Below are 14,211 nucleotides of genomic sequence, written 5' to 3' on the forward strand. Positions count from 1 at the left end.
TTCCACCAGATGAAACAAGTTCTTGAGGCGCGCCTCTCGGCCCTCAACACTCCTATCTCGGCCACCACCCCTAACACTCGTACCACGGGAGAATCTCAGATTTCCACAATAGTGGGAGCTAAGTCAAATCATACTGAGACATCAACGACGCGGGTTGCCGGCGTCCCCCTTCCATCAAGAAACAGTCCAGAAACCCGCGGTAAAGAGAGAGCGATCTCCAAGCATCAGTGAAATCGATTCAAAGAATTTCCATCGCTCCCGTGGACAGACCCTACGCCAGAGGAGCTTTTCGCCCTCAAACACACCACCGCAAAGACACCATGGCCAAGGAGGCAAGGTTTCGTCATGAAACGAAATGCCACTCACATGCAGAGGGCTTGCTCTGATATTGCAATTAATTATGGCATACCCGGTATTAAGACTGACACCGTGAGTATGTGTGCTGACCTGATCGAGGACTGGATTAATACAAGAAGTTTGGGCAACGACCCATTCTTGATACCGTATGGTCGCATGATGGATTCGAACATCTGTACATAGATTGTGAATGAGATATATACATGCAATGGCACACCCTCCAATAGTTGATCCCTATACATGTGACAATCTTGATGAACATTTAATCAACAATTCCAAGAAACGCCAAATTATTCCTTGATCTTAGATATGTCCGCAACATGTATCCGCGATAACTCAATCTTCAACATAGAAAACTACCTACAATTTCACATCCCACACTATCTTCTTCGTCTCCAAACAGCACACTCAAGAACAGCCAGACGGTATCTTCAACCGCTCTGATTCACTACATCAAAGTCACTGCCCTGCCTCCAAAAAAACAAAGCCCTAGGTTCTAAATTATAGCACTCGACTCAATCCACCAACAAGATTCGTACGAACCATCACAAATTCCAAGTCCATCCAATCAGTCAAAATAGAAACTAGAATATCGAAAAAGCTAGACCCTGCAGCAATGCGAAACCCTTCACCTCCGACATCTTCTTTGCACTTGGCTTGAAATGAGAAGACGAAGGCGAAGCGAACGCCCAGAATTGGGATGGGTGGGGATTCGTGGGTTTTTTGTATAAATACGATTTCTGTTGATGGGATATGGATTATGCTAGGTATTACTACGACTACTATTACTAGAGATAGATATATAAATAGATTACAAAGATGGAATAATTTATCTACATCTCTACTAGATAGATAGGTATAGAACGAATAACACTAGATATTTAATCTGAAAGAGGATGAGAAAAAAATCTCTGAAAAAAATCAAGTGCTAGCGAATGAGTGGATAGTACAAGACGAGGGAGGAGTATAAAATAAATCAGAAGAAAGAGAGGAGAGTATCGAAAGACAAGATTTGATATGGGCTAAGTATCAAAATTCTTTTAGTATTTCAATTTTGTTAATATCTCAGGCTGGGTTAGAACGTCAAGCTAGGTTAGAATTTCAAGTTAGCTTAGAATTTCAAATTGTATCAAATATTCAGAATAAATGGAATGCTCAAATCAAATCAAATATTCAAATATTTCTAATACTTTAAGTTAGTTCAGACATTCAAATACTTATTTGGAAACAACATTTTGGTGTATGGCTTGTGTTGTTTATATTTAAGGAGAATGCTTTGCGGTAAGTCTTCTGTGTTCTGATGCTGGTGGTGCTATTGGTGCTGGTGGTATTGCTAGTGCTGCTAGTGCTGCTAGTACTATTGGGATGAATGATGAATGAAAAGAAGACATTTATTCTGGGGACAATTATCAAGAAAGGCGCGATCAAGTGATGGATTTGGTGTTAAGCTGGTTGGGCTTGGTTCGGAGTAAGGCACACTTAGCAGATCCAGGTCCTTCGATCAAAGAACTTTTAAATACAACAAGTGATATGGATCTAATTGAAGAGATTATGAATGGCTGGTCGGGAAAAGCGATGGAGTTGGTTCTTTACGGGGATGAGTGGCAAGATGTTGGCGACAAGTTGTTGCCGCATATCCCAGTGGAGAATGATGTGAAAGAGTTATATCTCAACTCTATAACTATTGTCGTTTTGAAAAGCTATCCTATGCACCGTAAACTTCTTGGAGGAATGGCTGCTGGTGTTATGGGATTGAGAGGCCGCGTTTCTCGATATCGCAATGTTTCGACACATCATAAACTTTCATCGTTTCATTATATGATGATGGATTTACCTGGTTCTGTCTCGGAATCCCATCAATTTGCGCAGTATGATAATACTAAGCCTCTTTCATTCTTCTTATTATCAGAGGGGGGTATAATTGCGTTATTGGGATTGTATGAATCTCCTATAGTGGGCGAGCTGGCGCCCGCGTTGTTTTAAAATACGGGCATGCCGGGGGCAGCGGGAGTGGGAGTGGGAGTGGGAGTAGGAGTGCATATAACAAGATGAAACCTCTTTCGTTCTTCTAATTTTCAGAGGCGTGCATGATTGCATTGTTGGGATTATATGAATCTCCATCATTACAAAAACAATTGTATAATTAGGTATTCCTGCTGATTTATCGAAACAATCATGAATTGGGTTGAATCAAGAGGCAGGTCTTCGACTCGCAGGATGGAACGAAGAAACGGCTGCAGTTGCTCGATCGCAGGCAGTTAGAGAGAAGACGATTTTGTTGATCACAACAGGAGCCCCAATATCGATCAAACCAACAACTCGTTCAAACAGGATAGGATTCTCTCTTCTTTCGCAACATGTGGTAAACATCTCCATGCCAACCCAAAATTTATATTCAGGGATATAGAACCATACCGCAGCTATTGCATTCATCAAGGGAAGTGATGCTCTGATGTCTTCGAAGACAAGCAAATCACCACAACAGAAAAGGAAGGCAGAAATCATTTTACTGTGTGGTATGGTGATACTGAAAGTATGTGGATTGTGCAGTCATTTGAATATTCCATCTGGCGTAGAACATTGATACAGTTTGAATACCTGATCTGACTTGAATGTCTAACTTGACTTGAATATCTAATCTAGCTTGAAATATTCAGAGTACTTGAATATTCTATTTGATATAGAACATTGATAGAGTTTGAATACTTAATCTGACTTAAACATCTCATCTGGCTTGAATATCTGATCCAACTTAGAACACTGATATATTTTGAACATCTAACCTGACTTGGAACATCAAAAGGGTTGTTTGATCATCAAAATCGAATCGGAATATTGAAAGTACTACACTATCAAATCCAAAGCAGAACATTACCTACCTAGTGACTATAAGGTTTGCTTGGTGTGCAACTCTATTTCGTCCATCGTTGAAGCATGTGAGGCAATAGTCCGTGCATAAATTACGTAATAAAGCATTCCACCAATTCCGAGGTCAGTGAAGACAAAACAGCCCAAACCTCGAAAACCATTCGGAGCTGGAGTCATATCAATAAGACATAGACGTTGTACATCAAAAACAACGCTCAAACACCAAACAGCATGAAAGGGAAGCAACAAGCCAAAATAGCTTCAGAGGGAAGCGATAAATGGCAAAAATCATGAACGCGCTGAGGATCGAACTCAGAACCATTTCGGTGCAGGAATCCAGGAAACTGGATTCGAACGTATGTACACTAACTGTGAACGAAATATCATAACCATTAGACCACGCGTCCGTTGCATGTTGTTGAAAAATAGGCCATTTTTTGAGTATATGAACTCTGCTCAAGTTGTGGAGGAATACCAACTACTCACAGTTGTTGGTGGGTTGGTGGGGAATTATGCAGCAGAAAGTGGGCGCTAGGAGGAGTCGGTGGGTTCGAACCATGGCAAGGAACTCGTACTCCATACTTGGTATGGAATAGATAAAATTAATGCAGTTCATGAGAGAATATCATAAATAGGAAAAAAAGGGGTTGAAGTCATTCCCTTTGTCTCGACTCTCCTCATATTTAATATGAGACGATATTGACAAGGGGCCCGTGATTTCCCATTGTGGTGAACTTTAAAACCCCGTGTAATCTTTGGCGGGCGCAGCAAGTCTTTAAAACTGTTAATAAACTGCGAAACTGCGAAACTGCTAAACTGCAACATTCGCCGCTAGAAATTGAGTTTCATCATCACTTATTACCTACAGCCTGCAAAGCGATAGATAGCATCATCAAAAGACTTTTGGATGAGCTTCGCATAATCATCCCCTCACAAATAACAAAATCAAACAACAAACTGAATTAAAACATTCTTTTTTTGAATTTCCTCCTCAACATTTCTTAATTGCCTACATTTCAATAACTTTGATCCCCTTCTTCTTTCCACATCATTTGTATGAGCTGGGATGGCTGGTCGTTTTGTGCGCGCGTCGAAATATCGTAAGCCTTGTTACAATACCCCCAAGAAGAGAGGCACGAGGGCAATCGCTGACCGACCGATCACATAGGACATGTCTTTGGTAAATCATCCAAGAAGGAGGCATGTTACGACAACTTGCATATCAGTCGCAATGCATGGGATACCAATTTAATCAAGGTGGGAAGCCAATGACTTGGAAAAGTGACATAGATTTGAGGAAGGAAGGTAACTCATCATCGAAAATAGGCCAATCCCGAATATCTTTCGGTCAATTGGGAAGCTAGTGGTGGAGGCGCATTCGCTGTTATTCCTTTGAATGAAAAGGGTCGCCTGCCAGAACAAATTCCATTGTTTCGAGGTCATACTGGCCCGGTTCTCGATACGGATTGGTGAGTAGTTGGTAAAGTGGCACATTGGAATAAACTCTCATCTTTGAATTAGGAACCCTTTCAACGATCGCATTATCGCTTCCGGATCCGATGATGGAAAGGTATTTATATGGGAGGTTCCTCAAGGTTTCTCCCTCTATCAAGACTCTGAAGAACCCGTCGATGTTGCGCCTGTCAGCAAATTGGCAGGTCATTCTAGGTACGTGCCGATAATACCGAAGGTTCGAATTTATTCTAATAACCTGCAGGAAAGTCGGACAAGTTCTATTCAACCCCGCGGCAAACAACATTCTCGCATCCGCATCTGGAGATTACACAGTTAAGCTATGGGATATCGGCACCGGGAAAGCACCTTTGACATTGAAGCACGGCGATATTGTACAAAGTTTATCATGGAGCGCAAATGGAGCTCTTATGGCCACCACTTCTCGAGACAAGAAATTACGCATTTGGGATACTAGACAAGAAAGACCTGCACACGAAGGACCTGGACATACTGGCGCAAAGAATAGCAGAGTCGTATGGATGGGAGAACATAATCGCGTGGCTACTACCGGGTTCTCCAAGATGAGTGATCGTCAATTGGCTTTGTGGGATGTTGGTAACGCCAAGCAACCAATTGGAGGGTTCACTGTTTTGGACTCTATCTCGGGTGTTTGCATGCCATTTTGGGGTAGGTTGTATTTATGAATCATGTTGAATCTATACTAACGATCATCTAGATGACGGTACTCAATGTTTGTACTTGGCAGGCAAAGGGTAAGTTCATAGGCAGGTATCGGAAAGAAAATAGCTAACAATTCTAGTGATGGTAACATTCGATACTATGAATATGAGAACGACAAGTTCGAATTCTTGTCCGAATATAAGTCTAGTGATCAACAACGTGGTATCGCATTCCTTCCTAGACGTGGTATTAATGTAAGTGGTTCTAGTTGTGTATCTTTCGCATACCTATTCTAACCAAAATCCAGGTTCACGAGAACGAAGTCATGAAGGGATTTAAAACCGTCAATGACCAATATGTTGAGCCTATCTCTTTCACAGTTCCTCGCCGTGCCGAAGTCTTCCAGTCTGATATCTACCCACCTGCGATTGGTTTGAAACCTGCAGTTACTGCTGAGGAATGGCTTGCTGGTAAAGATGGAATTCCTGCCAAGATCGATTTGGAAAGTGTATATGAGGGAAACGCCCCAGTTGAGGTTCCATCCGATTATAAACCACCTGTCGCTGCACCAGCCCCAACCCCAGCCCCAACGAAGACTGCACCTCCAAAGGCAGAGCCTGAACCAGCTCCAGTCGCACAAAGAGCACCTCCACCAACTATGTCTGAACAAAAGGGTTCCATTTCCGCCATGGCCTCTAAATTCCAAGATGATGATGAGGATGAAGCCGATGATAATTCCAGCTTCGAGGAGATTCAAAAGCCAATTCAAAAGCCCGTCCCAGCTGCAGCCAAGCCAGAACCAATCAAGCCCGCTCCAACCAAGGTCACGCCACCAAAGCCATCCCCTGTATCTCAAGCAACACCGACATCATTCGAACCTGCAGCAAAGGCTACCCCAGCCACTATCGCTACCTCTTCCGGGCCCATTTCCGCGGTTGGTGCTTCTCAACCATCCCCAACCTCGGTTGGTGTCGAAGATTCCCTAGCAGAAATCAAGCAACTTTTGGAAGCCCAAACTAAAACTATTACGGCACAAACGGAGAAAATTGGTCTATTGACTCAAGAGGTTGATACATTGAAGATGAGAGTTGGTCCTGGTGATCAAAGTGAAAGAATCAGACAGTTGGAGTTGGAGTTGGAAGCTGCCAAGTCTTAAATATGGGATTTAGTTGCGGGAGTGCGGTGTGCTTTGGGGGCTTTGAGGAGAGGAAAAGAGGAGAGAGTACGTTACACGACGCAGGTAGTTTTCAGGGTTTAGAGCGATAGGCGAATTGATGATTCAAAGGTGCTTCCTTTTTATGAGGGCTATCGTCTAAGTGAATCTGAGATATCTATAACTGAATCATAAGTCTACTGAACAATTCAAAGATGCAGGTATGTGGGAGTCGTAGCCTGGCCCAAATGGGTATAATCGATCCATACATTTGGATTATATTGTCTCTCTTTTTACTACCTTCATTGTTCAACTACAAACAGTACAATAAACACTAGTAATTTTGGTCCAACTTATACACTCTATCTTTCTTGTCCAACTCTGATGTATATAACATGCTCTCGTTCTTCAACTCCGAATGATTCATTCAGCCCACATCAAATCCTGTCTTTTAATACTCTCCTTCTGCTGATGCGCTTCATACTCTTCGTCTTGCACTGTTCGCTCGCTAACATTTATCCATCTTTTCTCATCCCCTATTACATTTCTGATATTATACATTCTATCACGAGTAGTAAGTATTGGTCGTTCTATCTTTCTCATCTATATCATTATACATATTATCTCCTAGTATTAATCCTCCACTCTATACCTTTCATCCCTCATTCTTCATTTAGCATATCTACTGTATCTCCATTGACCCAGAATACCTACTTCACTTATGGATTGCTTAATGGAAGATTTAGTAATTATGCTATTATGAGTGAGGTCTCTCGAGGCTAGAGCGAAGAGGGCTGTGGTGTGGGATATGTATTTACTTTATTTGTGGTTTTGGCTAAAGTGGTAGCTTGGAATTTGGAATTTGGTTTTTATTGAGGGTTTGGGAGTTTGGGGGTTTGTGCGATGGATGGGATGGGATGGGATAGTTTTATGGGGTTGAGGGCTAAGATCTTGGGATGGGAGGTAAGAAGAGGGGAGTAAGAGGAGGAGAAACAAAAAAGGGGAAGTAGGAAGAGGGGGAGTAGGAAGAGGGGGAGTAGGAAGAGGGGAGTAGGAAGAGGGGGAGTAGGAAGAGGGGAGTAGGAAGAGGGGGAGTAGGAAGAAGGGAAGCAAGAAAAGGAGGGGCCGGCTCGAGAGCAAGAAGGCGCACTATATGCACCCCGTCCCCCCTCACCAGCATCATTCTCACTTTCGATCATATGATTTTTCATTATATCATTGAGACCATAACCAAATCAAAATCACTTGATTATGCATAATTAGTTTGCTTGAACTGGATTGTATCACGTGATTTTGAATTCAGTCCTATTGTCGAAAAATCGAGTGATTGTGGACCATGCCCTGAGTCCCGTTCACTACCACTTACTTATATTATAGTACATCGTACTAACATAATATTTTCAGGCATAATGAACGGAAGGATCATTATTGACATGTAGAAACTACTCGACAAAATAAGAAGATTCTGTCATTCTATCCAAGAAATCAGTGTTGGATTAAACCAGGAAGCCAGACTTCAACCTCGTTACTCGGCCCTGTCATTCAATGTATTATATATTCACGGAAGTTACCATAGGGAGTTTATCGTGCCAGGCTACTGCATGCCTGGATTGACCATCTGAAGATATGCAAAAGTTTGCTCCTCCGGAAAATGGTATTAAGCAGTCTACAGTACTTGCTTACCCTTTGGTAATTGATCTATCAACGATTGTACACTTCAATCTCACTCAGAAATTCGTCGATAATCATTGTTTCAGGACCAGAGAAATCTTGATGGTAGTTAAGATTCGAATAACACAATATCGTCGGTATCTACAAGATCTATTCAAGTCTTGGCTCGGTCAGGAAAGGAACGTAAGAGGCTAAAACTTCCCGTCGGGAACATTGTTTCCTATCCCTTTGACTTAGATTTCATCAGTACCCGTGGCTGAAATGGCTGACTACAAGCTTCATTCCTTAGCAAATGTTTTGTAGATCACAAACGTCTTTTTCTGTGTTTCCTTTGGTCGTCGCGCTTCAAGAATGCTTGGGTATCCACATCACATATTTCGCGAAAGTCGTGAATGTGCACGCGCTTGGAGGAGGGGGGTTAGGCGAATACCTCTGTTTATAATCTGAGTGTTCTACTATACTGGTAGGTTTCTACGTCTGTTAAGTTACGCTTGTTGTGCTCTTGTCCTCGTTGCGCTCTCTCATTTTGCGCTTCTTCATTTACAGTCGGTCATTCATTAACCTGTCCTTAATTGGACTATCACAATCTTTTAACCTTTAGGATGTTTGTTCGCAATGTTGCAGTTTGGGCTGTGGCTCTAAGTGTTACTGTTTCGACGGTTTTGAGCGAGAGTGCTGTTAGTGAAAAAGTCGCGAGGGCTGAAGGAGACGATGGCATGTACGTTTGTCCATGAAGGTCCATGGCTGGTTAAAGACACCGGTTTGAAGATGATTGATGCTGATAGTGACTTTGATTATATAGAGCAAAACGTCTTCTGTTTTCCACAAACCCCAATGATTCCAATGGCCCTTCTATAGCCGATCTCTTTGATTCAAATGGAGATGACGATGATGACTCGATCTCTGACTTCGTTTCGCAATTGCTTGGGGGTGACGGTGGAAACCCTGGCTCGGGAGGTGGTTCTGGCAATAACAATCCAGGGAACAACAATCCGGGTGGTTCTGGCAACAACAACCCAGGGAACAACAACCCAGGAGGGAATAACAATCCAGGAGGGAATAACAATCCAGGAGGTAACAACGACTCCCCTGGAGGCTCAGGTGGTAATACTCCTGGCAACTCCGGAAGCGGAGGATCGAATGGATTCCCCAACTTCCCTGGCTTCCCTGGCTTTGGAAATGGCGGAGGCTTAAATAATAACCCAGGCAACAATAATCCAGGAAACAATGGAGGGTCAAATGGATTTCCTGGATTTCCAAACTTCCCTGGCTTCCCTGGCCTTGGAAGTGGTGGTGGTTCAAATAACAACCCAGGGAACAATAATCCGGGAAACAACGGGGGCAATGGAGGTGTAAACAATGGAGAATGGTCTCCCTATACTCCACTTATTCAATTTCTACGAGGCGAAGGAGCTAATTCAGCTTATATTTCCCAATTTTTAAACAGGTTGGATGCTACCGCCGTTGCCGCCTTTCTACGTAGAGCTGGATTTGCTTCTCTCGCCGAATTTCAACAAGAGGCTGCTGCAGGTCTAATCTCAATTGGCGACTTTCTTACTTTTTTGGATGCACTCTCACGCTACAATTTCTTACAGTTACTGGGATTTCCGTTCATTATTGGCTTTCCAAACCCACCCGTATCTCCAAGTGCAACTAGTTCGCTAGCTATAGTAACCCCGACTACGAGCGTTGGTATTATTGGAGGTCCTACGACTACTACGACTACTACGAGACCTACGACATTCATTCTTCCTAGCCCTTCAACGTCTTCAACTAGAGCAGTCATTGGAGGTCCTTCGACCTCACCCTCCACCTCCCGAGTTGTGATTGGTGGCCCTTCGACATCCTCGACACGAGCGATTGTCGGCGGTCCTTCAAGCTCCTCCACCAGAGCCATTATCGGAGGCCCATCCACTACCTCTAACCGTAATCCTATTGGCGGTCCTTCCACTTCTTCAACAAGAGCCATTATCGAAGGTTCTTCGACTTCGCCTTCCACGTCCCGAGTTGTGATCGGTGGCTCTTCAACTTCCTCTACTCGAGCTATTGTCGGCGGCCCTTCCAGTTCCTCGACGAGAGCAGTCATTGGAGGTCCTTCATCATCTCCCTCAACCAGGGCTGTTGCTGGTCCTTCAACTTCCTCTAATCGTCCAATTATTGCTGGCCCTTCAACTTCTTCGACCAGGAATATTATCGGAGGTACTACTTCAAGTGCAAGATCGTCTACTTCTACAGACTTGATAGCAACTTTTAGGACGTCTAGCACTAGTTCTTCGACCAGAGCACTTGGAGCGGGTAGTTTATCATCGATCTCTTCGCGGATTTCCACTCAAGGACTTGGAGCATTGTCCAGCTCTAGTTCCGTATGATTTCTCTCGTTTTTCTATCAATAGCAATGGAAGCTAATTATTAACAGTCATCAACACGAGTGAATGCCTTGTCTACAAGTTCTTCGGTCCGTTCCAGTACTAGCTCCGTATGCTCTTTTCTTACATTCCTTGGAGTTGACGGATACTAACGAACTGATAGTCGCCATCTTCATCTCGCACTGCTACCTCGGCTGTTGGCCTTGGGGCTAGTTCTACTACATCTCGGGTAACAATTACTCTCATCATATCCATAACGCCATATAACCATTTAAAAGATACTAACATTTATTTAGTCATCATCTTCTTCTCGAAGTACCACAGCCGTGGGTCTTGTGGCAAGCTCCACTTCGACTAGGGTAAGAATGTTTTTTAATTTGCTCTCAATATCACTACATAAATGCTAATATTCCTAGACATCATCTTTCTCTTCCTCCTCTCGTAGCATTACTTCAGCTGTAGGTCTAGGGGCAAGTTCTACTTCATCTCGGGTATATATTCTCAACACCCCTTTTTTGTTTGAAAATTTCGATGAGTTTTAACGATTGATACAGTCATCTACCTCGAGTAGTAGATCTTCAACCCTTTTGGCCGTCGTTAGCTCTAGTACTAGCCGGGTAACTTTCACTTCTCATTACTATTTTATCTTATCGACATGAATTTAACACGTTCTACAGTTATCTTCTTCCAGTTCACGCACATCGTCTTCAACCCAGTTGGTAGGTCTTGCATATCTATGTCTCACATAATTTTATATTCGTAATACTAATACTATAAAAAGGGTCTCGGTGCTACCACTAGTACCTCAAGATCTACCACTCTCTTCTCATCCACTAGAACTTCATCCACCAGCTCTATTCGTCCAACTACGAGTGCCGCTTCTGATTTATTAGTATCACCCAATGGAAGATGCGGACCTCAATCTAATTCCTTATATACGTGCCAAGATAGTCCTAATGGGAATTGTTGTTCGAGATTTGGATTTTGCGGTCATGAAGCTGATTGGTGCACGGCTGGCTGCAACCCCGCATTTGGAACCTGCGGACTGGGGCAGTACCAAGGATTGACGACTTCGAGTAGTTCAACCGCTGTGGTAAATCTTATATTTTTTTGTCAATTCGATACATGCTAAATTAGTATAGGGCCTTGCTGGAACTTCTAGCTCCACTTCTAGATCATCATCTAGCTCTAGATCTTTTTCGTCATCCCCTGTCGTATGTATCACTTCCATTATTGATACGGCAAATTCTAAAATAGATAAATAGGGCCAAGGATTAAGCACCAGTTCTACAAGAGCAGCTACGCTAAGTACCAGTCCAACTGCACGGCTTGTTGGAACTTCTAGTTCGACTTCTAGATCTTCTTCATCAACGGCTGTGGTACGTCTTTTACTTTCAAAAAATTGTCTTTTATTCGCTTCTCAGAGTGAATGTTAATTTCTTTGCAGGGCCAAGAATTAAGTACTGGCTCAACACGAGCAACTGCTTCAAGCTCTATTTCTACAGCACAACTTGTTGCTGGAACTTCCGGTTCTACTTCCAGCTCAACAAGAGCACCTACTTTAAGTACCAGCTCGACTGCACGGCTTGTTGGTACTTCCAGTTCCACTTCTAGATCCTCGTCAACATCGGCTGTGGTAAGCCCTTCCCACTCGGAATATAATCACACTATTACTTTCTCGTAATGAGTTCTAATGCCTTTATAGGGTCAGGGTCTAAGCACCACTTCAACAAGAGCAGCTGCTTCGAGTACCAGCTCAACAGCAAGGCTCGTTGGAACTTCCAGTTCTAGCTCGAGTTCCAGGTCTTCAACATCATCAGTAGTCGTAAGTATTTGTTTTCTGAAAATTTCACGCTGTCTCCCTTCAATTCATGATGATATTGATATAGTTATTAGGGTCAAGGATTGAGCACTAGTTCAACAAGAGGATCCACCTTGTCATCTAGTACAAGACCAATTGCCGCCACCGTTAGCACAAGTTCAACACGCTCATCCACAGCCGTCGCTACTTCCGCTAGCGCATGTAGACCAGTCGCAGCCCCTGCTGTGACCCTCTCCTTGACCGCAACTGACTGCTGTCAATACTACATCACCAAATCTGGCGACACATGTGCCAGCATTGCCTCTCGTCCTGGCATTCCCGGCTTAAATCTCGTTGTTCTAGCTCTTCTCAATCCAAATTTAAGATGTGTGGGACAAGGACCCCAAGTTGGTGTCGCCGTCTGTGTTCTGAATATCCAACTATCCCTCGTAGGCAACCTTGTATCACCTGGCGATCCCTCAACCGTAACCTCTTCGGCTATCGCAACTCCAAGCCCATCTCAGACAGTGCCTCAAAGCTTCTTTATTCAGGCTCAAAATTCTGGAACGGTAGCTGATGGCACCAGTCTTATGATTCAACAAGCAGCGGAATATTTTGCTGGCTTCAATTTGAATTATGGTCAGTCAGTTTTCCCATTCACTTATGACCCTGCTACCGGATACTTGACATCGGGCCTATATATTCTATGGGCTACAGCATCATATTCACCTCCATCCATCAAGGTGGCTCCAGCCGGTTTTACAGGATGGGTAGTTCCGGCTTGGCCATTGGTTTGTAGCATAGATGGCAATTTGAAGGTGTCGTGTACGGCCAATGAAGGTCTTTATGGGAAATTTTACCTCATAAATGGTATGTTATCATTTTTCGTGTCTCTAGGGACTGCGCCGAGACTTCTACACGAGAAGAAATATACTAACAGATTAACAGCAAACAATGACGGACAAACTGAGCTCGCTATTGGAAATGGCGCAACAACAAGTTCAATCATCGTTGCGCCAGTTGATCTTTATCTCGTCGGCAATGAGGAGGAGGAATAGGTAAAGACTTTGGGTGGATAGATTTTTGCAATGTGATGGGAGGGGGGGGTAAATCGTATCATTTTTGTTGATTTTCTTCTCTTTCGAATTTCCTTGGCTCTGGCTGGTTTGTCATCGATTGAAGTATCTATGGTTGGCTGGGCGGATAAATTGAAGAAATATATATCAAAGTCTTTTACGGCTATGAAAAATCCATGTGTTAATGGTTTGAAGCTTTATTTAGGTAGTTTGACTCAATTTTTGAAATCTTAGAATGAAATCATGTGGTTTGATGTTTGGTTTTGTGGTCTTATTTCTTTGATAATACCCCTATTGCTCGCGACACTCTCCTATGTACTAGAATTGCCGAGCTTTAGAGACAGACACTTCAAGTCTTGCTGGATTTCATATATATACTTGAGTGTATGAATTCGATGAGTTACAGACGGATTTAAAGTTTCCTCTCTCTACCGAATTGGTGTTCGGCTTAGTAACCAACCAATTACAACTAGATATTCTCTATATTATGCTATCAATCATTATGATCTACAAAACCAGTCCTTCTTTTTCACTTCCAGAAGTTTAAAAATCGTCTGAATTTTGGAACTTTGATGTGAATCCACATCCAAAACCCTGCCACACACAAATTGCATCTCGTTAAATGGGCTGCGGGGAGCGAACCCCCCTGTACCCCGCCATCCTTCAACCAACCTCAACGAGCAGAACCTTATAATTCGTACGTAATACCGCGAGCGAATTAAGTTTCTTCTCAGACTAACTTAAAAGCAAGCACGCCATTCGCATCACGAATTTTTCTGTCGA

At 43.1% G+C, this 14,211-nt stretch overlaps 3 protein-coding genes across 3 annotated transcripts; all 3 read left to right on the plus strand.

Moving 5' to 3' along the window:
- Positions 1–1,788: 1,788 nt before the first annotated feature.
- Bfra_008020 (uncharacterized protein) lies at positions 1,789–3,059 on the plus strand (the record flags this gene model as incomplete). Its single annotated transcript, XM_037338386.1, is given in 5 exon segments — positions 1,789–2,294; positions 2,312–2,385; positions 2,553–2,719; positions 2,765–2,890; positions 3,042–3,059. 5 exon segments carry the CDS (start codon positions 1,789–1,791, stop codon positions 3,057–3,059), a joined length of 891 nt encoding a protein of 296 aa, XP_037190449.1.
- A 1,337-nt stretch (positions 3,060–4,396) lies between these two features.
- On the plus strand, positions 4,397–6,517 carry Bfra_008021sa (putative coronin-6 protein; the record flags this gene model as incomplete). The annotated part of the gene is made up of 7 exons (XM_037338387.1): positions 4,397–4,405; positions 4,552–4,694; positions 4,747–4,893; positions 4,943–5,367; positions 5,417–5,453; positions 5,501–5,615; positions 5,669–6,517. 7 exons carry the CDS (start codon positions 4,397–4,399, stop codon positions 6,515–6,517), a joined length of 1,725 nt encoding a protein of 574 aa, XP_037190450.1.
- Positions 6,518–8,787: 2,270 nt separating this feature from the next.
- Positions 8,788–13,410, plus strand: Bfra_008022 (putative carbohydrate-binding module family 18 protein; the record flags this gene model as incomplete). The annotated part of the gene is made up of 15 exons (XM_037338388.1): positions 8,788–8,903; positions 8,988–10,548; positions 10,602–10,661; positions 10,715–10,780; positions 10,848–10,910; positions 10,968–11,042; positions 11,106–11,168; positions 11,229–11,270; positions 11,333–11,644; positions 11,694–11,765; positions 11,817–11,930; positions 11,999–12,187; positions 12,257–12,376; positions 12,448–13,222; positions 13,301–13,410. 15 exons carry the CDS (start codon positions 8,788–8,790, stop codon positions 13,408–13,410), a joined length of 3,738 nt encoding a protein of 1,245 aa, XP_037190451.1.
- Between the last annotated feature and the right edge of the window lie 801 nt (positions 13,411–14,211).

The sequence above is a fragment of the Botrytis fragariae genome (assembly GCF_013461495.1).
Source record: "Botrytis fragariae strain BVB16 chromosome Unknown tig00000112, whole genome shotgun sequence".
Classification (NCBI taxonomy): Eukaryota; Fungi; Ascomycota; class Leotiomycetes; order Helotiales; family Sclerotiniaceae; genus Botrytis; species Botrytis fragariae.